Source organism: Talpa europaea, assembly GCF_964194135.1.
Source record: "Talpa europaea genome assembly, chromosome: X".
Taxonomy (NCBI): Eukaryota; Metazoa; Chordata; class Mammalia; order Eulipotyphla; family Talpidae; genus Talpa; species Talpa europaea.
In genome coordinates this window covers 82372254-82397431 of record NC_140081.1, presented here as the reverse complement: position 1 = coordinate 82397431, position 25178 = coordinate 82372254, and the positions used below count along the sequence as shown (strand labels likewise).

The window sequence follows — 25178 nt, the reverse complement described above, 5'->3', positions numbered from 1 at the left end:
GGGAGATATAAACCAAAAATGAGAAAATATTTATAAGCATTACCATACAACTGCTAGATTATCTGGGGCAAGTGCTATATAAGTGGTAAAGAAGCACAGAATGACTGTGTTGTTATTATCTTTTATTTAATAGATGATTCCGATCTAGAGTCTTGGATGTGAACTAGGGGCAGCAAGTGGATGGGAAAGAAACTGTGAAGGCAGCATGGTACCCTGAGATGCTGGACCATCTATGCGCTCATCCAAGTCTGAGAAGCCGATACAGGTGTCTCTTATGTCAGGAGTCATCAACTCTGGAGGAAAGGTTTCCTGCTCAGTAGTTTCTTTAGTGCTCCTTTCATGTCCTTGTTCCTTAGACTATAGATGAAGGGGTTCATCATGGGGGTTACAATAGTATACATGATGGCAGCCACCTTATCCCTTTCTGCTGAGTAGGAAGAAGAGGGGAGAAGGTAGACTCCAACGATGGACCCATAAAAGAGGGACACAGTTGACAGATGGGAACCACAAGTAGAGAATGTTTTCCACTTCCCCTTGGCTGAAGGAACCCCAAGTACAGTGTGACCAATAAGGACATAGGAAACAAGAATGAAGATGAAGGGGAGGGAGACAAATGCTTCCCCAATGATGAGGACTGTCAAGTCATTGACTCGGGTATCTGTGCATGCGAGCCTTAAAACGGGCTCCAGGTCACAGAAGAAGTGTGGGATTTCTCTCTTATCACAGAAACTCAAGCGGCCCAGCAGACTGAGATGCAGTACTGAAATAAGGTTGGCGATGACCCATGGAATCGCTACTAACAGGACACAACGCTTGGGACTCAGTAACGTGGCATAGCGTAATGGGTGGCAGATGGCAATGTACCGATCATATGCCATGGCTGCCAAGAGGAAATTATCTACGTCCACCAAAAACATAAAAAAATACATTTGTGTAAGGCATCCCGCAAAGGAGATGGTTGGGCTCTGGCTTTGGATGTCTGCCAACATTTTGGGCATTGTAGTGGTTGTGAAGCAGATGTCGGAGAAGGATAGATTAGCAAGGAAAAAGTACATAGGGCTGTGGAGGTGAGTGTCATTGATAATAGCCAGGATGATAAGTAAGTTTCCTATCATGGTCACCAGGTACATGCACAGAAATAGCATAAAGATGACCTGCCGCTGTTCAGATCCCACTGCGAGTCCCAGGAGGAGAAATTCAGAGAGAGTTTGATTTCCCTGGTGCATGGTTCTTCTGTGTCTAAAAAGGGGGAAAAATCAACTTTACTGTAAAATCATAACATGACACAAAAATCAGCCAGGGGACATTGTATTAGAACTGAATCAGGCCTCAGAACCAGAGTCCTGGGTCAAATTCTCTGTCTACTGACATGCAAGCTCCACTAGGGCATGCATTTATCTGTTCTGCTCAATGCTGCACATGAGTGGTAATGACAGTGCTCAGCACACAGTAGGTGTTTAGTAAATGTTGCTCATATTTATAGATGGCTATGTGCATAAATGAAAAAAAATTGAATTTACCACTCACTATCGTCATGACTTTGTTACCTATGCTTTTCTAAGGGCATTTTGTCAATTTTAAAAGGTGGATATACTTTATAGGGTTATTATGAAGAACTGCAGGGACATGTCTGTATTTTAGCTATTGTTGCACAAATATTTGCTGCTATCATTCACTGATTTGGAAAAGAACCACAGATTGGAAAGACAAAAAGGAACCTTCAGAGAACATCTAACTTAGCTTCTGTCTTTGGGCAGCTGAGTATTCAATATGTACGTGACAGTTTAGCTAAACATACTTGAGTGTTCCAGAAACAGAGAATTTACAGTCCCCTTCCAGCTCCAGCCAACATTTTATCCTTGAAATAATTAACTCTTCCTTGCCTTTTTCCTGAAATATTCTCAGTTTTCATATTTCAACAAGAAAAAAGTAGTCATTTGCATTAAACGTTGCTGAAACATCATCAAGGGATATTCATTAAATTAATATCATTGTATTGTTACCATTGAGGTAATAGCTAGTGTCCTCAACAAGACCGTTTTTAATGACATTGACTGGGCATAAGCCAAGACAAAGAATAGGGATAACACTTTAAGAGTGTTTATTGAGGGCTTACTATGATTTTTTTTTACATTATATCATTTTTTAATTTTATTTTTATTTATTTATTTATTCATTCATTCATCCATTTATTTATTTGTTTATTTATGTATATAAGCACTGGGTACAGTCAGAAGCGCGGGAGGGTGAGAGAATTCACCAGAGCCAGAGCGGGGAGCAGAGCAGGCAGAAGGACCGAAGCACACTGCTGAGGGGAGCAGCAGGCGGCAGGAGAGTTCTGCGCGCCATGTGGGACCCTCCTCCGGTGGCCGGGACGCAGCTGGGGATCGAGCCAGCGCTGCAGAGGCCGCGGGCAGCTTAGCAACCCAGTGCTCAACCGCTGCACCACTGGGGAGGCCCTAATTTTATTTTTAAATAATTTATTTTTTTCTCTTTAATAGGATATTTTTTATTTAAATATTTTATTTTATATAATTCTTATGTCTTTTTTCATCTTTGCACAATGTATGCATTTTCATTTTGGTTATATTCCCCATACAATTGCACCCCCCCCTTATTTTGACTCTAGTCCTTCATTTCTCCGCCCCTTCCTCCCCCCACCCCGTAGTGTGTCTCTGGTTTATAGTTGCTTGTTGATTTTGATTTTCACTTTGTGTTGATTAGTCTTTTTCCTGTTCTCTTATTTAGGTTTTCTAAATTCCTGCTATGAGTGAGACCATCCGGTATTTGTCTTTTTCTTTCTGACTTATTTTGCTGAGCATGTTCCCTTCCAGCTCCATCCATGTTGCTGCAAACTGCATGTGTTTAGCAATGGAAGCAACCCAAATGCCCAAAAAATAGATGACTGGACCAAGAAGATGTGGTACATATACACAATGGAATATTACTCAGCAATCAAAAGAGGGTTTACTATGTTGCAGACACTCTGCCAAGGCCTTTACATGGACTATCTTATTAAATATTGACTACAACCCTATGAGTTAATTAGGACTATTAATAAGATAATCCATTTACAGATGAAGGGTTGAAGAAGTTAAATAACTTCATCAAAATGAAGCAGCTAATATATTGGAGTCAAGATTTTGAATTCAGTGTCGGAGCACAGTACTCATAACCAACAGTTATATGGAGCAACAAAGTATATTGCATATTGCACACAATGTATGAAAATAATAATGTGATATGTTACATAATGTATTGCTATATTTTCACTAGACTGCTAATGTGTTCATGTATGTGAAGGGCATTGCCCATGTTCTAAGTATCTAAGCTTGCTCAAAGTCACAAGGTAGTAGGTGTCAGAGTCATAGTCTGTGTAAGTTCAAATGAGATCAAACTAGAAACTTTGTCTTTACTTATCCAAATTCACACCTTTTGTTGTGGTAAGATCCATTTTATACACTTGCTACTTACTCAAAGGCCTACGTGTCTTCATACCACCTTCCCAGTCTAACACGACTGGACTGCCAGTGTATAAATTCACAAAATTCTGCAAGTTTGCTATTTAACTTTGTAGTCTCTGAAAAAAAATAAAGACGTTGGCAGCATTAATGAAGAGTTGGAGCAAAATTACAAGAGGAATGTTATACATACTTAACAACACAATTTTCCCAAGTATTATATCAGAACTCATTTGCATACTAACAAATGTGCTTAATTATAAATCAGGCCGGATCAGGTCTGGGGAGACCTCTGCTAGGCAACATTTAGACATTTCATATGCGCACAATGTCCTGAAAATAATAAAGTGGTAAGCTATTATGTACATTAATCCAGGCTTTTCATTAGTGCAGATTTTATTAGCAAATTTTGACAGTGCAAAATAGTGCTGAGCACTGTCATTACCACTCATGTACACTAATTTGACCTTCTAGGCATCATACTATGTAGCCCCATTTAACTGTTTGTTTTCATCTACTTTCCTCAAGCTGGCACCATCTTTGACAACCAAGTGCATAGGTATCTTCAGTCTTTCAAACTTTATATTTAAGTCACTAATTCAGTACACTACTCTTGCAGTCAACATGGGGAGCAAACATTTGTGTTGGGATTGGGGTCTCCTCCTGTAGAACTTACCCACATGCCTTGTAGATATTTGTAAAGCTGTTCCAGTAAGAAACAATTCCACTGCATCCACCTACAAAAATTGGTGATTATTCCAACCACAGATGTGAATCTTTCCTCTTCCTCATATAGAAAAAAATAGAAGAGGGCTTAATAGAACTGAAAACCTCAACTGATGGTGATGTTTTGGCTGTTGGATTTAGAAAAGAATCACCCTAGGGCTCAGGACACAATTCTCTAGGCTCCTTATTAGAATCCACTCTCAATTCATCCTCTATGGACCAGATCCTCTTATTGGTAATTGCTGAATTCTTGAGATTATAATATGATATATATATTTATATATTATTTGTATATATATATAACAGATGTATTATATATATTTATATACAAACTTATGTGTGTGTACATATGTATCTATACAAATAATATGCAATATGCAAAACTTATGTCCTTATTGTATTTTTACTTTTGTTGGAAAATAAAACTAAGTTAACTACTTTTGGAGAAAAATTTCATCTTCCTTTATTTTTTCACCTCCATGTAATCCAGTGGGAAATATATTCAAACAAACATGATATTTGCAGAGTTTTAGTAATGAAAGCAACACTACACAGTGCTCATTATTTGTCAGGTACTATTCTCAGATATGTTTATATATATACATACACACACGCATATATATGCATACATATTTGTTCTAAGTCCTTTGTGTATATTAACACACTTAATTCATTCTTACAATAAAGTTATGAGGTAGGTAAAACTGTGAACAGATGAGGAAACTGAGGACAAAAAATTTAAGTGATTTACCCAAAAGTTACACAATGAGTTGATAGTACAGTCATGGTTCATACAAGAAGCTCTTGTTCTTGATCCCAGTTTCTGTCTTTTCCCCTTTATTGAGGTAAGCCTAAACACTGTATATGTTTCGGCTGTACAATTTTTCACCTCAGCAACTATATATGTGTGTGTGTATACACACACACACACATATGTATATCAACTGCGACTTTCATCAAATGTCCAGTCACATTCCACCACTAACCATTCAGCACAATCCACCTATCCTCCCTTCCTTTCAGTAATCACCATTCTGTTGTCAGAGTCTAAAGATTTGTTTTATTTCTTTGCTTTTTTTTCATTTCATATTCCACAAATGAGTGAGTTCATACTGTATTTGTGTTTCTCCTTCTGACTTATTTCACTTGCCAAAATGCCTGTAAGGTCCATTTATGTTGTTGAAAATGATAAGATCTCATCTTTTTAATGGTTGAGTAGTATTCCATTATCTATATATCACATTTTATTTATCAACTCTTCATTATTGGGCACCTGAATTGTTTCCATATCTTGGCCATTGTGAACAGTGCTGCAATGAACATAGATATGCATTTATCTTTTCAAATTACTGTTTTCATTTTCTTCAGGTAAATACCTAGAAGTGGAATTACTGAATCATAGAGTAGTTCTGTTTTTTAATTTCCTGAACACCCTCATAGTGTTTTTCCTTTTTCTTCACATCCTCACCAACACTTAGTATTTTTACATTTTGAAAATAGTCATTCTAACCAGCGTGAGATGCCATCTCATTGTGGTTTTGATTTGGTTTCTCAAATGATAGGTGATATATGACATCTTTTTATGTGTCTGTTGACCATCTGTATGTCTTTTTTGGTTAAATGCCCATCTTCAGTTCCTCTGCACTTTTTAAAATTCATTTTTAATCCAGCTGTAGTTTGTTGTCATTGCTGTTTAGTTGTATGAGTTGTTCACATATTTTGGATATCAATCTCCTGTCTCATGTGGTGTGCAAATATCTTCTACTCAATACACTGCCTTTTTGCTTGGACATGGTTTCATTTGCTCTGAAGAAGCTTTTTAGGTCAATGCAGCTCCATTTGTTTATATTCTTTTTTGTTTCTTCTACTATTGGAGACAAATCCACAAAGATATCACTAGGGCCGATGTCAAAGTGCTTATTATGTATGTTCTTTTCTATGTATTTGTATGGTTTCAGGTTGAATATTTAGTTTCATTTTTTTGCATGTGGTCATTCAGCTTTCTCAGCAGCATTAAAATTTTCTTTTGTATTGTAGTACCGTTGTCTTATCTCTTTGTTCACGCTTTGACAGTATAGCTCTCCCCCTCACATGTAGTCACCATAACACGTCCACCCCAAATCATCCATAGTCTTTCAGCATAGTCCTTTGGCAGCACTATTTATTGAGGACACTTTCCATTCTCATTGCATACTCTTGGTTCTTTGGCCATAAATTGGTTGTCACATATGCGTGGTTTTATTTCTGGGCTATCATTTTTTTTTTACACTTTTTTTTAAGATTTATTTTTTTATTTATACAAGCACTGGGTACAGTCAGAAACGTGGGAGGGTGAGAGAATTCACCAGAGACAGAGTGGGAAGCAGAACAGGCAGACTGACGAAGTGCACTGCTGAGGGGAGCAGCGGGGCGCAGCAGGAGAGGTCTATATACCATGTGGGACCCTTGCCGGTGGCTGGGGATCAAGCTGGCACTGCAGAAGCTGCGGGCAGCTTCACAACCCAGCACTCAACCCAGCACTCAACCAGGGGAGGCCCTCTGGGCTATCATTTTTATTCCATTGTTGATCTTACTTTCTTACCCACTGTATTACACTATCCCTTAGTAATCATGAGGGAGCTCTAGAGAAAAAAAAAAGACTTTCTGAGAACTTGTCTAAAAATTACCTTATTAAACTTCCCTCCTCATATTCTTCCTCCTTCCAAATCTCAGCAATGGTGCACCAATTTAACTCTATTCCCAAGCCCAGGGACAACTCTACTTCAGACCTAGATACTATAGACAACTATTCTCTTATTTTTTTTAAATTTAATGTTAATGTTGCCTTTTTGTTTTTCCATATGTGAACATGTTCCACTCACCCCCCCCACCAAACCACTATGTCAATATCTCCTCTGCCTCTCCCATTCTTTCTTCCCTCCTCCCTGCTTCCTCTGGTAATCATTACATTCCTTCACTAAGTCCCAGATTTCTTCCTCCTGTGTTGTCAGTGTGTATTTTTTTTTTTGTATATTTGTATTCCACTGATGAGTGAAACCATCTGATACCTATCTTTCACCTTCTGACTTATTTCACTTAATATAATCTTCTTAATGTTACTGTGGAGGGATATCCTTCCTTCTATTAAAAGTCAGTCCTTTCTCTTATGATTCTTGATCCCTTCCTATTTTTGCTTTCCTCTATCTTTAACCATTCCTTCTCTACTGGATTCTTCTTTTGACTTTTAAACATGTACAGTCATTTCTATGTTCAAGCAGACAACCAACACTCCCTGAGTCCCTTAGCTCCCTCAGTTACTGAGCAATCTCACTCCTACCATTAAGTGCAAATTTCTTGAATTATCTACATTTCTAGCTGTTTCTTCACCTCAACCCACTCCAATCTGTCTTCTGCCCCACACAACTCCACTAAAATAGCTCACGATAAGGTCACAATGACACCCATGTTGCTAAATCCACCCTTCTTGGCAACTCAACAGCATTCACCTCAGATGATCATTCTTTTTTGATGTAATCTCTTTCCTTAGATTTTGAGAACCCCCACAGCCCTGGTTTTCTCTCTCTCTCTCTCTCTCTCTCTCTCTCTCTCTCTCTCTCTCTCTCTCTCTGACCACTCTTACCCATCTCTTAATGTGGCTCCTTCATATAACCTTTAAATATTTGTTGTGATGTCACAGAGCTTTTCTTTGGCCTCTACTATCTCCCTAGAATAAATTTATTCACTTTCATATCTTTAATTACCATCTTTTATGTGAATGATTCTGCTTCTTATCTTCAAATTAGCCCTCTTTTGAGCTCCAGAAACATACACCTGACTTGTTTGCCTCACTCACTCATATATCTCATCATTTCTTCCAATGCAGTATTTTCAAAACTGAACTCATTGTCTAGTTATCCCACCGCTTGAAACCATTACTTCTTACATCAATAAACTATAAAGCAATAAAATTTTGTCATCTTTGACACCTTCCATTTCTCTCATTTTTAAAGTCCCATTGATTCTCCACCTTAAGTATCTCTCAAATGTATCCTCTTCTCTCCATCACTCTATTCCAAGTCATCATCATGTCTCTTCATCTACTTTTGTTCCCTGCAAAACAGTCTCCAGGGTAACAGTTTTTAGAGAGTTACTATTCCTCTTAGTTTAAGGTGCAGTTATTAATACAACCTACAATACCTGGCCTTCTTCTGAATGTTCATGTTGAAAACCCCAAGTTCCTTCCTGTTACATTATTTTTTTTGTATGTTTATATTCTCTGTCTAGAAAACAATGCCTACAAATTTGATTGGCATCATTCTTACTTCAGATTCCAATTTAAACATCCCTTCTTTAGGTAGGACTTCTTTGACTTTTCAAGACTCTGTCAGATACTTGCAGCTACATCCCATAGCCACCTACATTTGTCCTATGAAAAATATTTACTACAACCACTCATCTTTCCTATTAACCTATAAACTCTATTAGGACATGGATAATGGCAATCTTTTGTTGTCTTTCCAATGCTTAGTAAAATCTCTCACCAGTAGTTGGCTTATTAATTTGTGACTGGTTGAATTTCTAAGAGAATAAAAAAAATTACATATAGAGCAACTAATTTGGAATGGCACTAGTGGAAATGGAAGACTTTTAAGGGAAAATGACATTTTTGCTGAGTCTTGAAGAATGAATAGGGGAGTGTAGACATTCTAGCTATTTGACACACCATTTGTAAAATTATACGGGAACAAGTAAGAGACCTCTAAGTACAGGATGTTGTAGTAACCTAGAGTTGTGCAGTGTGGCTGGAACATAGGAGAGAGCGGGAGAAGGGAAAGTAGCAATGCAGGTTAGGTGTGACTGTGAAGGTCTTTGTGTGCACCATCTGATTAATGATGTTTGTCAGCATCTGAGAAATAGCAAATATGATTTTGTGTTGTGGAAAATTCATAGTTCAGAGAGGAACGCCAAGTACCAGGGAAGGACTAACACCAGAAGTACAAAGCAATAGGCTACAGGTAATTACTTTTTTCCTTTGTGGAACTACTTCTTTATTTGGGGGCTCCCTAGAGACTTTCCTCCCTACTTCTAGTGACCAGCGAGCAGACATGGGGTCTGCCTGAATCTTTCTGTTACTAGAGCAATAGTTGAGCCTTGAGGAGTCATGTCAGGACAATTTCCTTGATCAGCAGAAAAATGGTGTGTCTTCATAACCCATTTGTGTTCCTTTTTCAATTTGGTCAATCACAACTTTCATTGCATTTGCCATTTTTTAGGACCCCTGGGTTATCCTAAAGGAGATTTATAAGTCTTTAGGCAATTGGTATTCTGTATTGTAATGTCTGACTTTTTTAAGGGGTGTATTTGGAAACAGAGTACACTGCCACTGACCTTTCCTCTGAGTGGCTGCCTTTGCAAACGTCATAGCAAATGCATTTAGGAATTGCTCATTCGTGGGGGCTGTTCAGAGGCAAGGGAAGAGAAGCGTCCTGGGAATTGACAACAGCAGCAAAGCAGTAGAGAAAAGAGCAGGGACATTCAGATATGATGAATGAGGTCATTTTTGCTTTGAAAAGATTGATGCGTCCTCACTTGGAGGATGGATCCATATACCCACAAACCCTTCGCTGAATATATGTTTGTTTCCACAGAGGTGGTGATAAACAGCCATTTTAATCTCACTTCTGTTCTCAACTACTTGATTGACCCTTGGAAAATCCTCTCTTTGGGTGTTAGTTTCATCCTCTGTAAAATGAGGCAGTTAGACAAAATTATCTCTACACTGCTACCTTCCCACTCTGACATTTGACAGTTCTATGATTTCTAATTGGGTGCATTTATGCACGTTGTGGTGGAAACATGATCGTATATGACTAGAAGGTGGGTAGAAAAAGTACAATTTCTTTTCAACTAACACAGTGGGTTTTGTGTATGTGTTTTGATGTATAATTCATGAAGTTTCCCAATTTCCAGCTTAGGGAGAGTTTGTGACAATAAAATTACATTCTGCCTAATCGGTTCATCTATGTTGTGTGTGTGGGTAGGGGCCTTATTACAGAAGGGTGTGTTCGCTAAGAGGGGTCATCTGGAGGTGGCAGTAGAGGTAGGCTCCCATGTGCGATGGGGAAACAGAAGTAAGAGGAAGAGAGGATTAAGCATAGCCTGAAGTAACCCGCTTAATATAAGTTTTTGAAAAACACTAGAAACAGTATCAGCGTGTCAACTAAATGAGAACCAATGTACTTATACACTCATTGCATCCTCTTTGGGGTGGACCACCAGACTATCCTTTGGTCCATTGCTTTGTGAATGGGAAGAGGCAGTATTAAAACTCTTCTTCAGAAATAAGGAAGAGGAACTACTGTGAGAGGGGCAGCCCGTAGTTCCCTACTCTACTCTAGCTCTCATCCACTTTGAAAGGGGACCTCAGGTTTCCTTCCCACAACATCCTTAACAGTGAAACAAATGCAAAAATGAAAGAAAGCAGAAAACACTGGGAGAAGTTGGGGAGCAGGTGTTGGATTTCTTACAGCATCGCTGCTCCATCTACTTCGAGGCATTTCTCATTTACCATTCCTCACTAGAAGAGTTCCATATCGAGATGCTCTTTGGGAAGTATACAGCCTTTCATTCTTAAGTCACGCTTTAATTATCAGCTCTGTTAGCAACCTCACAAAGGAGACACCAGGACAGTGAAGGGGCTATGGATGGAGATTAGGAGATCAGGAGGGAGATATTTAGGTATCAAAGTTAAACCACTTAGCTCCTATTTTTGCAGGGAATCATAACAGATGGTGTCACATTTTACTATTCCGCATGCTGTATTTGTTAATGAGCCACTTTTTGCCAACCCTTAGTCCTTATGCTTCCCCACAACACCAGGTTCTTGTGTTAGTGAAAAAAATGCAGGAAAGTGAAGTTTAGAGTACATGATGTACAGGTCATCAAGACCATACTCAGAAGCAGCTACATGGAACACATGATGTAGGGAAAGCCCACACTTGCACACAACTCTGCAGCACAAATTAATGTTTTCAAAGCAACAACTGAACAAGGCCAAACAAAGATGGTAAAATGGAGTAGTGAGTCATCACTTAGGTGGATTTTTATGATAAAAAGTTCCTGGAGAATCCAAGTTTTGGGAAGATGGCAGTTCATACACCCATGATTGCCTCATAATCAAGAGATGGGGACCTTCTAATCGATGCTTCAATCTCAGTAGTGGTCTTGATCTTTCTACTGTGCTGTGGAATTATTGGTCTATGTTAGGTAATATCTACTGTCACGTGGCTTTAGGGAGCACATTGTCCTTGAGGACAGCTGGCAGGGGAACGAGTTACTTGCAATCTTCTAATTGGCCTGGGAAAGGACGAAATTTGCCACCTGAAGTGCCAGGGAATAAGAACACAGTGTACATTTTCCCTAATGAGGTTCGAGGTTGGTAGAGAAGGAAGATCTTCCTTATTTTCAGTTACTTGGAGAGAGCGTCCATCAAGATGGAATTGAACAGTGAAGTATAAAATAAGACTCACAGTGACCCAGGATATTAGCAGCCCTTAAATATCTGTTGAATTTCCTCAGAACCAACATGAGGTGGGGGTTTGTTGATGTTTGTCTTGTGACCCCGTATGTGGTCAATCCTGGAGAAGACCCATGAGCACTTGAGAAAAATGTGTCTTCGCCTTTTTTATGGGATGCAGTGCACTATACATGTCTACTAGACCCACGTGACCTAGTTTTTTGTTTAGAACATCGTGTCCCTATTTTCTGTTGATCTGTCCATTATTGAGAATGGGGTGTTGAATTCTCCAAATACATATATATTGAGGCGTGTTATGTATTCCTGATATATTGTTCCTTTAATCATTATCATTGAGTAGTTTCCAACTCTGTCTCGAGATAGTGTTTTTTTTTTTTTTAAAGATTTATTTATTTATACAAGACCTGGGGTACAGGCCAGATGTGAGGGAGGGTGAGAGGATTCACCAGAGACAGAGTGGGGAACAGAACAGGCAGACTGACTGAAATGCACTGCTGAGGGGAGCAGCGGGCAAGACAGGAGAGGTCCGCCACGCCATGTGGGTAGCTCCCCAGCTGGCCGGGATTACTCCCAGTGCTGTACTCAAACGCCTGGGCCACCACAGAGGCCTGAGATACCATTTTTGACTGAAAGTCTATTTTATCTGATACAAGTATAGATGTCTCTGCCTTCCTTTCTGTCCTATTCACTTGTAGAATTGTTTTCAAACCCTTTCATTTCAGTCTGCTTATTTTTGGAAGTTGCATGCATTTCCTGGGGGCAGCAGAATTTTGGATTCAGCTTCTTAATCCAACTAGATACTCTATCTTTTTGATTGATGAGTTACATCCATTTTTTAGAGTGATTATTGATATGTGAATGCCTGTTACTATCATTTTGTCCAAAATTTTGCAGTATTTTTTTACTTCCTTGCTCAGTTCTTTGTGATTTAGATACTAGTTTCTTTACTATTTCTTGAAGGGGGGTGGGTCTAGTGGTTGCACACTCCTTAAGATTCTGTTTGTCTGGATAGAGTATTCTTTGCTGTCAGTTTTTTTTTTTTCTGGAGTATTTTGAATATGTCACTCCATTCTCTTCTTGCCTATAGTGTTTCTTTGCAAAGGTTCAATGTTAGCCTGATAGGAATTCCTTTATAGGTTATCTGCTTCTTCCCACTGACAGCTTCATTATTCTTTTTTTTGTCTTGGTGTCTTGGAAGTTTCTCTACTACACTTCTTGTTCTTATTTCCGTAGCTTGGTATTCTTTTACCTCCCTATATTTATATGCTTAGTTTCCTTTTCAAGTTTTGGAAGTTTTCTTACATTGTTTCTTTAGTATTGTTTCATTTTTGTTCTCTCTCCCCCTACCGGGATACCTGATTCTTATATTTCCTTTCCTCGTGGAGCCAGATAGTTCTTTTTTAAAAAAGATTTATTTATTTATGCATACAAGAGCTGGGGTGCAGGCCAGAAGTGTCGTGTGTGGGGGTGAGAGGATTCACCAGAGACAGAGTAGGGAACAGAGCAGGCAGATCTACTGAAATGCATTGCTGAGGGGAGCAGTGGGCGAGCCAAGAGAGGTCTGCTGTGCTATGTGGGTAGCTTCCTAGCAGGGGATCGAACTCGTGCTGCAGAGGCTTTGGATTGCTTCATAGTGCAGTGCTTTACCCCTTGCGCCACCAGAGAGGCCCAGAGCCAGATAGTTCTTAAAGTAATTCTTCAGGTTGGTTTTGCTAGCCTTCATTCTTCTCTTTCTTTTTCTCTCTTGATTATTTTTCTCTTTGCCTCTGAGGTCACTGATTCAAACTTCCATTTGGACTATTCTACTTCTGTGGTTTTCTCCAGAATTTTTCCATGTTCTCTATTGCTCTTTTTTACTTCCCACATTTACATTATTTTATTATTTAAAGATTCAATTTCAATGTTCTGCTTGTTGCTTATTTTCTTTTTTTTATCTCTGATTTTTTTCTGTGTTTTCTCTGTATTTATTCTGTGTTTTCTCTGTAATTTATTAAAGAATTAACCACAAAGAGTACGTAGCCCTTAACACATGACAGAATAAAGTTGCCGATACACATGCTGACATAGTGGCCATATATTATAGAATCTAAAAAGTAGCCCATGGCTGAGAAAAAAATGATAAACAGATCCACACTGCCAGCCTTGACAATTCAAATTTTCTTTGAATTTCCTTATCATGGCAATTTTAAATTTTGCATCTGATATGAAAAAAAGTTGTTCCATTTCTTCGTGGTTGGATTCTGGAGATTTGTTCTCTGTCTGTGGTGTATTGTTCCCCTGACGATGTAATTGGCCATTTGTGTTTTTCTTTTTCCCCATTATTTGCTTTTGAGTTTGTGCTGCTATACTTGGGGCTTGTCCTGAATATGGGTCTCCCCACACATTGTTGTGGGCATTCACCAGGTAGTGGGCACAATGACTGGAGCTTCCTGGGTAATGGACACAATGGCTGGGGCTTTTGGGGGTCTGGGGTGGCATGGTTGTATCCAACAACGAAGCTGTTCCATCCAAGTGTGGGGTCAGTCATTCACCAGTAGTGGACAGGGGCAGGACATGGCTGGTAGGGCAGGACATGGTTGGCATGTCAGGGCTGGCAGTGTGTATCTGTTTATCCTTTTTTTCCCCAGCCATGGGCTACATTTTAGATTCTACAATACATGGCCACTATGTCAGCATGTGTATCTGCAACTTTATTCTGTCATGTGTTAAGGACTATGATCTCTTTGTGGTTAATTCTTTAACAAATTAATCCAATCAATACTCAATTAGCTCCAAATGATATGCAAGGTTCTGTTTTAGATACTGAGATACAGTGATGAATAATAAAGTCCTGAGTTGGAAATATGTCATTATGGTGTGGCTAGAAGTAATGAGAGAGATAGATGATATGTCAAAAGATATTCAGGGGCCAATTGTGTGCATGTGGAAGAGGGGGCAGAATACAGGGAAGAGTTTGATTTTAATTTTAGACGTAATATAAACCACTGAGTGGATTAAGATGGGAAGATTGAGTAACAAAATGATGGCACTAAATCCAGGTCACCTGATGCTGAGGTCAGTGTATTTTATTTACCCAATTGATACTCTCCAGACTAGACTATACTGCTGTGGTGTGAGGTAAAATTTTGTGATGTGAGGTAAAAATATTACTTTCATTCTATTGTTCATTTAATTCTATGTAAGAAGGACAAAATAAAACGCTAAAATCTAACTAATTCTAACTAAATTACTTTTTCTAAATTCTGACACAAACAGGCACAATAGTTATGGTGGAGGACTATTGAAGATTTGCTGGTGGGTATGGTGTGGTAACATACAACTGAACTGTGTAATCCTATACCTCTAAATCATATACAGTTTTGTAAACCAATATTACCTCAATAAAAAACAATGAAGAGACTAAATTTATATATTAAAAATATTTTGGACATGGGCCTCCCCGGTGGCGCAGCGGTTGAGCGCTGGGTTGCTAAGCTGCCCGCAGCCTCTGCAGCACCGGTTTGATCCCCGGCTGCTCCCCGGCCACCAGAAGAGGGTCCCACATGGCGCGCAGACCTCTCCTGCCGCCCGCTGCTCCCCTCAGCAGTGTACTTCGGTCCTTCTGCCTGCTCTGCTCCCCGCTCTGGCTCTGGTGAATTCTCTCACCCTCCCGTGCTTCGACTGTACCCAGTGCTTGTATAAATAAATAAAATAAATAAATAAAAATAAATCTTTAAAAAAATATTTTGGACAGGGCAAATTAATGTCAATGCTGTCTCCCCATATCTGGTCTAGTCCCTTTCCATTTTGTCTGAGTGAAGAATGCCACTGTCCATCTAGTGAGAAACCTAAGACTCATCACAATAGCTACATGAGGTTAATAGCATTCTCTCCTTTTTATACACAACAAAGTTGAGGCCCAGAGAAGGCCATGTGGCCAACGTAACATTGCTAGCTAGTGGTAATTCAAAATTCAGACACAAAGTTGTTTTACTGCAAAGCCAATCCATTTCTACTTTATGATATAGCAATCTCCCATGATTTTCAAGTGACATGTTTCAGGACCCCCAGTGGATACCTTACTCCATAAATCATACCAAACCTATATGTATTATGCTTTTTCTTATATACACACAAAAATTTGATAAAGTTTATCACACTTTATCAATTAATAATAACTCATAAAAAGAACAATTATTAATAGTATGTTATACTCAAAGTTATGTGAATGTGTCCCCCATATATATATTTTATATATAATATATAAATAATATTGAATTATTTTTATTTTTGAACTGCAGTTGATGGTGGATAACTAATTATAAACATAGAAACTGAAACCTGGGGTTACAGGGGGCCACTCTAATACCTTTCGTACCTGGTGGGGTGCCTCTGAAACATGTCTCTGCACTTAAAGTCAATGAATCACGGAAGTGGAGAAAACTGTAAATATTTCAATCCAATCTCTTGTTTTACAGATAAGGAGAATACGGATCAAAAGTGTGGCGCTATTAACCAAAGATTGGGCAGCTTGTCAGTGGCACAGTTGAGGCCAGAGTCTATCTCTTCAGACAATGTGCTCATTGCTCTTTCTAATTGGGGGCTTGAAGATAGGGCCCAAGCCTAATCAGCCCAGATGTGTAATTCTGCACCATCACAGGCTCACTAATCTCACAGGGGTGTTAGGACAATAAAAGTGTATTATTAGATTTGAGTGGGATCTGGGTGAAAAAAAATAGTGGCATGAGGTTTGGGGTTTTTTTTTTAAACATTTGCAGAACCATAAGATATGATTAAGGAAAGAGAGCTTATTTATACAGTAGCCTTTCAATTAACCTCAGATTCCCTCAGGGGAGAATGATTTTGTATTATATGACTTATATCGCTTGTGCTGCATACCATACAGCTGACCCATGAGTGGCTATTTATATGGATAGGAATCAAAGACTCTAAAAGCCACGGTCCTTCCAGAAGAAACAACTGGGGGAGATGGGTGGAAGCTGAAGGAGTCCTTGATAAAAATAACAAGGCATCTAGGTGAGTTAAACAACCTTGTGCCTTTTGTTGAAATCCCTTTTGGAGTAAAGGGAACCAAAATGGGGTGGGCCCTTTCACCAAGAGCGACTGTTTTGGTCATTCTGTAAAAACTGATTGATTTTGATATGTCTACCTGGAGGCTAGAACTTGAAAAACTTTAGGCAAAGAGACAAGTTTTTCTTTGAGGAACTCTAAATTGCTTTTCACATTTCTATTTTATGTCTGTAGAGGGAACACACGATAAATTTGGGTAAGAATGTAGCAGGCAGAAATCAGAGCTGATGAATTCCAAGCTTACATAAACTAAGGTTCCCAATCCCGGGTGCTTTTCTTTTTCCTTGTCAGTAGACTTAGTAAAACAAGACAGATGTTCCGAGTCCTCCTAACTCCTGTCCCATTACTCAGGGATTTTGGAGTCTAGGCATTGCAATTGCTTTTTTGAAATAGATGTGGATTTACTGGGCTAGGATATGAGGGAGAAAGTAAGGGGGAGAGGGAGGAGCAGCACATCACGCATATGATTTGTGTTCACAGATGTGAAATTGGAAGCAGCAGAGAATCCTGCCCCCTGCAGTAACTCCAAATAGCCACCTCTCATACTTTCTTGAAGACACTGCGGGAACCCATGGTTAGGTCTTTTGACCCTGAGAGTTTAATGCCAAAGAAGGATCAGAGTAAATATCTGTTGGTTTGCCTTAGTACTCATTTTTATATAGTGTTGTTGACTTTTCAAAATTATGGAATTTAGCAACTTTTTAGAATCAAACATTATAACTCTCTAGCACTCTGAGTGCCTGTCTGACCTTTTCCAGGTAACTTCATGGTTTTATGTGACTTGAAATTATTTCACAGAGTCTCATTGTTTCTAGTGATTACACAACTATCCAGCCTGTTAAAAATCCAGTAGTGTGCCTAGCCATCCCCCAGTTACTGAGCATTTGGAATCTTCCATGCAATATCCTTTAACCACTTCATCTTGCATCAACCTGCACTCACCTTTCAAGGTCCATGTTCAATGCTATCTTCTCCATGATACCTTTCTTCTCCCTACATCCACCCCACTCCATACCCAACGGAAATGAAGTCAGTTCTTTGCTCTTTATATTCTAGATTTCTTGAGGACATAGATTGAGTCAGTCTTACACATAATTCAATCCCCTAAGCCTATAACATGGTGATTTACACATGTACATATACAGTAGATGTATATTTAAACAACTACATACTGAATATTGTGCATAAATTATTTTTATTTACTTATTTGTGATTTTGTTCTTGGAGGTATATCCTGCCTATAGAATTACTTGGGAAAGAGCAGTTATACACTGTCATAGTATATTCCAGAAATTGTCACCAACAATTCACATGGTGATCTATTTCAGAAAGTGCTCTTTATTATATAGATAATATATAAAACGGGGGAACTGTTTTACTTTGTAGTATGATGAGGCGACATGTTTTGTCATGTGATTATATACTCAATGTGTTCCCTACTGTGCATGGTGTCCATTTTCTTTGACCACTTATAAATGAACTTCATATATTGATCTCAAATGTCCCATTCTTTATATGTTCTCACTCATTTGTTTTCAATGTTCTGCTCAATTGTATATACTCTGCCATCAGATTGTCTCCTCTTTCCTCTTCATTTTATTATAGTGCAGTGTGCAAAAGCTTTTTAGTCATATATTTGAACATGTCATCCTGACTTTGATGACTTTTCTATTTTTTTCAATGGCTAGAATAGCTAAATAAACAATGCTGTTTTGTTTTTTCTAGTTTCCAAGTTTGTATTTTTATATTTAACATGTTTGTCATCTAGAATTTATTGAAGCATATGATGCATGGTACATATCCAAATTCACCCCTCTTCCTATAGACACAGTTTTCCCAATAAAATTTGTTTGTGCTGGTGTGGTGTGTGTGTGTGTGTTTGTGTATGGAGAGGGAGAATTTTTCTGTCACTGAAGTTTTTTTATGTTTGGCTCTCTTTCTCTAAAACATGCTGTTTCATCGATTCATCTTTGTATTTAACTTAATGTCAAATGGTCTTCTTTATATGTATGGCCGTCTAACAAGGTTTAAAATCTGAGAGGCTGTCTACCACCATTACTTAAAATAATATCTTTTGACATTTTTGTCTTCTTACTCTTGCAGGTGAATTTCACTATAAATTTGTCATGGTCTGTAAAATATCTCGTAGATTTTTAAATTAATATCACATTAAATCTATACATTAACTTAAACAGTCTTGTCTTTCTAATATTTTAGCCTTGCCAGTTGGGAGCAAGGTGTCTCTTTCCATTTATTCATGTCTTTTTTTTTTACTTCTCCAATTATGACTTTATCATTTCCCTTGAATACATTTATTTTGTCATTGTTAAATTTTTCAAAGTACTTCTAAATTGATTATCTCACCAGGACTCTCTGTAGGTCAGAGAATGATTTAGATGCAGCCAAGGATGAACAATCTATAATGGGCCTTTCCCTCCAGTATTCATCAGAATTACTTTTGTTTGGTAATAGTTCATTGAGATATAATTCACACACCACATCAGTCACGTTTTTTAATATACCCAGGATTGTGCAACCTTCACCATAACCAATTTGAGAATATTTACATTGACCCCAAAAATGAAAGAATGATAAACTTATAACAATATAAGAATATCAAATCATCACAGACATTGAGCTAAAGGAATAAGATTGTTGGCAACATAAGTACCAAAAGTTTTAGCCATATTAAAAGAGTAAATCATAACTTTTACTTAGATTAGATACCTCACCAAGAAAAAAAAAGCCAGCATACCCACTAACAACTTATCTCTAGTTTCTGTCTATATATGTATATATAGATTTACTTATTCGGTATATATACAGTATATATATATAAAAAACCATAAAAAATGACTTTTAAGGAGAAGAAAAAGTCACATTTATTAAGCACCCAAATATCTGTTAAGCACTTTATATATGTTTCTTATTTAATCTTCAAAACAGTCATTTAAAAGTTAGGTAATATTATTGCCATTGTAGATAAGGGAATTGGTGACAGAGAGGTTGAGTAACTTTCCCAAGATCATCATGCCATGATTTGGAGTAACCTGAAAGCTTGGACCACATCTCTGACTAAGCTCGTTTGCCTTAAGTTGGGAAGCCTGGCAACTCTCCCTCACCTGCTCTTGTGTCAGTGGTCCTCAGTGCCTTGTACGCAAACTGAACACTGATATGACATTTCTGACACTGTGAGGGATAAAAGAGCAGAGGAGGGTGGAGTGGTTTGTATAGCGTAGGCTCATAGAACTACAGAAATTTGCTCTTTTGGGTTGCCTCCATCAGATATTGAGAATGACCAATGATCTGTTTACAGTTTGCCTCAGAGAGTCATGGGAAATTACAGCTCCAATGTGGAAAGAGCCTCCAAGACCACCTAGTTTAGCTGCTTCATTTTATTGATGAAGAAACTAAGACCCAGAAAGAATAAGCTATTTACTCAAGATCCTACAGCTCAAATAGAGTGACAGAGAATGACATTTCATCTGTTATTGGAAAAATGAATGTACCAAAGGTGAAAGTCCCATCCAGAATAACTTTAGAAAACAAATTAAGGGAAAAGCAAGATAGGGATGTGGAAAGGTCACAGAATTAGGGCAGTAGAGCTGAGTTCTAAAACCAGATCTGCCACTAATTCGCTGTGAGAACTTAGTCACTTAATTTCTCTGAGATTGTGTTTCTTCATTTGGAAATGAGTGGGTTGGAACATATGCTCTTTTGGGAGACTTTGTTTACTAGACAGTCAAGAAATTTTATTGGATAACTAAATAAATTAATTTGTATTTAAATTCTAAAGATAAGCATAATGTAGTACATACAGATGTTGCTATATAAGGCCATAGCCTTGAAACCTAAATGATGTTATAAACCAGTATTATTTCAATAAAAAATACTATGCAGTTTTTGAAAGTTTCTCAAGTGAACTATGACTGAAGAACTGAAAGGAGTAATCAAAAAAATTCTTTAAGAACAAGCACTATAAATTTACATGCCTGGATTCAAAAGCATGAATGCAGTTTTTTAAAACATGAAAGGTTACTTCTTCAACAAATAGGAGAAGTGTCTATTTATTTTTAATACATACATATCCAAGACATGTTTGCCAAGTTAATAATATATTCATTCGACTGCTATATTGACACCAGTAAATGCAGTGGCATGTGTGGATGGGGCATATCAAATCATTTCCTTAATAAAGTCTTAGTTTTGCATGTCTATTTCCTTTGGGAAGCAAAAGCAATTCAATCTTATTTTAAAGGAAAAAAATCTTAGCATGTTCTAAAGATTAATAGAGAGTCACTTATTCATTCAACTAATATTTATTTAATGCCTACGATGCATACTGATGTCAAAGAACACAGTTATCTTAAAATGGGAAATTTAAAAAATAATACCAGGACGTGAAACTAATATCAAGAACCTGTCTTTTTTATGATTCAAGATATGTGAACAGCGGAGAGCTGTTTGTTTAAACCTTCACAGGTTGAAGCTCTCACATTAGAGAGGAGGAGCAGATGATGGGTGTGTAGGGGGTGAGTGGGAGGGCAGAGAGTGCAGCTCTGTAAGCAGGAGCTGGAGCAGGCAGCAGAAAATGATCATATTGACATAGTTCTCCTCCTTCTCGCACCTTCCATGATGGAATAATAATAGGGATCCGTTCCATGTGTATTGTATCACCCTTCAGAGTTTACAAAGTGCTTTCACATTCATTATCTTATTTGATCCTCCTGCCAACCCTAAAAGAGAGGCATAGCAGGTATTTTTTTCCATTTTGGAGATGAGAAAATAGAGGCCGCAAAGAGGTTAATGACTTTTCCACTGAAAGAAAATACAATTTAGTGCCAGAACTAGAACTCATGTCTTTTGTCTCGGAAAGCAGTGTATTTTTCCATTCATTCAGTCCAGTACTTTCTCCTCCAATCTCCCCATTTGGAGGTGTAAGGTGCTGAATGTTCCTGAAGCGGGCTGCTGTACTCAGCAGCAGAGCAACTAATCCCAACAGTGTGGGTAGAGTGATCAGGAGTGAACAGCTACCACGGGCAAAATGCCCTCCTCTCACCTGCTAGCCAGACTTTCTGAGTGTGCCTGTGTGTGTGCATGTGTATTTTTGTGTGTGATGATTAGAGAGAGAAGTTTGGACTTCAACCAGTCTCTCTAAGCTTCACTTCTGAATGGCCTGAATGATAAATGATAATAGCTGTGCACACACAATACTTCTGCTTCCATTTGGTGAAATAGGGAAAAAGGTAGTCAGCACATAAGTGGGAGTGATCATGCTGAGAGTAGAATTCAGTGAGCACCTAATATGTACCAAATACTTCATCTTCAACATTTCATTTAATCTTCACGATGGCCCCATGACATAGATCCTATCTGTGTTCTCCTTTTACAGATTAGTAAACTAAATCCTAGATAGGTTGTTATAAATTACAGGTCCAGTGATCTCTTAAGCCAAGATTCAAATAGGTCTATATGACTCCAAAATCATCCATCTTAAACTACTACACTAAATAAAGAACGTGTGTTTTCTGGTGAATGGAAACACATACAGCTTTCTTTTTTTTAATTATTTTTTATTTTTTATTTATTTTTTTTTATTTTTAAATTCTTTTTTTTTAAGATTTATTTTTATTTATTTATACAAGCACTGGGTACAGTCAGAAGCACGGGAGGGTGAGAGAATTCACCAGAGCCAGAGCGGGGAGCAGAGCAGGCAGAAGGACCGAAGTACACTGCTGATGGGAGCAGCGGGCGGCAGGAGAGGTCTGCACGCCATGTGGGACCCTCCTCCAGTGGCCTCGGAGCAGCCGGGGATCGAACCGGCACTGCAGAGGCTGCGGGCAGCTTGGCAACCCAGCGCTCAACCGCTGTGCCACCGGGGAGGCCCATACAGCTTTCTTTTTAACCAAGTTCGGGAGAGCTCTCTGAGGTCTTCTCTCCCACTTAATCCAGGAATCCCTTTATTAATGGCTGCCCAGTAAACCATAGGGGCTCCGAGTTAGTTTAGATTCTATAAAGCGAGATGGGTCTTCATGGACTCACCCTTTCTCTTCTCTGGTGCTTCACCAAGGTGAGTCCTGGCTTTCATGTGAGGAAATACATTAGCATTAGGGCAGAGAGGGCAGAGAGAGGGGGCAGAGTCCATGCACTTAGACTCAGTGCCACCTGATCCCAACTAATTGGTGACCTGGTCCTCTGCTCAGACAGGTCTGATCAAGCAGTGTTTGTGGAGTCACAGTTAGTTGCGCACAGCTGTATTGATTACCTTTGCTGCAAGCCTGTGGAAGGAATCCGTCAGGTGACGATCAGTTAAGAGTTGCATGAATTCTTTGGTTCTTCTTTCACAGGATTCAAATGATACCTCTGTACTTGAGTCCAGATTATGATGGCTATTTAGGAGCTTTCTCATTCTGCAGCAATCTACGAGTAAAGACATGCTCAAGATCCCAGAAAACCCTCTACTGACCACGCAGGACAGTAAGTATGGTGGCTTCCACTTTTTCAGAAACAATGCCACGAATACTGTGTGTGTGTGTGTGGGGGGTGTCTATGAGGATCAGTCAGTTAGCATCTATTTCCTAGTGTTACCTTATCTACAATAATTTCTTGGGCTTATTGCAATTTCATACCCGCACATTTTCTAGGAGTCTGTGATCCTGTTTCAGCGAAGAACATCTTGAGTACACCCATTTTCTTTCTCTCACTCTGCCTTCCTCCAAAAAATACTAAGTGGCTTTTGCATCCTCAGCTTTTACTCTCTTCCTTATCTGTGTTCCTTTTACTTTCTGAATTTTCTTTAATTCCCCTTTCCCTTCTGCTTTTAACTCCCATCTTCACTGTCTCAATGTTATACTTAGAAAATGGTGATAGTATTTGGAAGGACATTTAAAGTGAGATATAGATGAGGGGAAGGGCTGGTGAGTGTGGATTTATGTGCTTTCGGAAGGACTTTGTGCCGCCTCATCCAGTTTTCTATTATTTCTTCACTTAAAGCATCTCTAAAGAGTTCTTAACTAGTCAAGAATAATACCCAGCTTGTGTCAATGGAGAATTCAACTACAGTGACTGACTTCATCATTCTTGGCATGACAGATAACCCTCAGCTTGGGGTGCTGCTATTTGGAGTCTTCCTTGTTATTTATATTGTCACTGTGTTGGGGAATCTAAGCCTGGTGGTCCTGATCGGAGTAAGTCCCCGCCTCCATACGCCCATGTACCTTTTCCTCTCTAATCCGTCCTTTCTTGATGTCTGCTTTTCTTCCATCACAACCCAAAAACTTTAGCAGATTTGTTGTCTAAGTTGCAGGCTGTTTCTTTCCTTGGAGGTATGGCTCAGATGGCTTTGTTCATAATCTTTGCCTCTACTGAATGCAACCTTTTGGCTTCCATGGCCTGTGACTGCTATACTGCCATCTTTCACCCACTGCTCTACCGCATCAAAATGTCTAAAGGCCACTGTCTCCTCTTGGTAGCAGGATCTTAGCTTGGCGGGTGAATTAACATGGTTTCTGTGACAACTTCTATGACACAACTGTCATTCTGCTAACCGCGTTTCCATTCCCACTTCTTCTGTGACATCCCCCCACTGTTGGCGCTGGCATGCTCAGATCCCTGGGTTACTCAGGTCTTGGTTGTTGGCCGTGGGGGATTCACCCTGGTCACCTCCATTGTGGTGATCCGTGTCTCCTACATATATGTCCTCATGACTATTCTGGGAATTCCCTCAGCTTCTGGCAAACAGAAAGCTTTCTCTACCTGTGCTTCCCATCTGATTGCTATTGGTCTGTATTATGGAACGACCATGTACACTCACTTACAGCCCTCGCAACACGGCTCCCAGGCAGGAAATCAGATGGTTTCAGTGTTTTACACGATGGTTATCCCCATGTTAAATCCTCTCATTTACAGTTTGAGAAACCAGGAAGTGAAAGTTGCTCTATGGAAAATATTGAGGCAGAGATTCTAATCTTCCTTTTTGTGTCCCAAGAATGAAATATGTTCCATGAAGATTTGCTAGCCATTCTATTTGCAGTGTTTTCCTCGCTTGCGAATGAATGAAGCCTTGTTAAGAACAATTGAATTGCTATAAGTTCTTGGAAGTAGTTATTTAGATAAACAGCAGCCCAGTAGAAGGAAATTATATGGATAAAATAATGTGTATTTTCTGAAGCAACTGTTTGATAAGAAATATTTTAAGAACGGGAAATATGTATGTGGGTGTGACTATGTCAATCTGAGTTGTGAACTGGTATACCACTCGTAATTAGTTTAAATAATTCCAAGATAACAAGGTTAGAAAACAATGTAATTTAACTATAAGATATAGAAGAGAACATGGATGGCAACTGGCATGCCAATATCTTTGCTTCACCACTCATGTACTTATATCAAGGATTTACTTGGTG

At 38.8% G+C, this 25178-nt stretch overlaps 1 protein-coding gene and 1 pseudogene across 2 annotated transcripts; one reads left to right on the top strand and one right to left on the bottom strand.

The window, feature by feature from the left end:
- Positions 1–287: 287 nt before the first annotated feature.
- Positions 288–1241, bottom strand: LOC311187695 (olfactory receptor 1E16-like; the record flags this gene model as incomplete). The annotated part of the gene is made up of 1 exon (XM_084259022.1): positions 288–1241. Exon 1 carries the CDS (start codon positions 1224–1226, stop codon positions 288–290), a length of 939 nt encoding a protein of 312 aa, XP_084115148.1. The 5' UTR covers positions 1227–1241.
- Positions 1242–23816: 22575 nt separating this feature from the next.
- LOC311187694 (olfactory receptor 5J3-like) lies at positions 23817–24739 on the top strand (annotated as a pseudogene). The gene has a single exon. The product of its transcript is annotated as an olfactory receptor 5J3-like (transcript).
- The last annotated feature ends 439 nt before the right edge of the window (positions 24740–25178 follow it).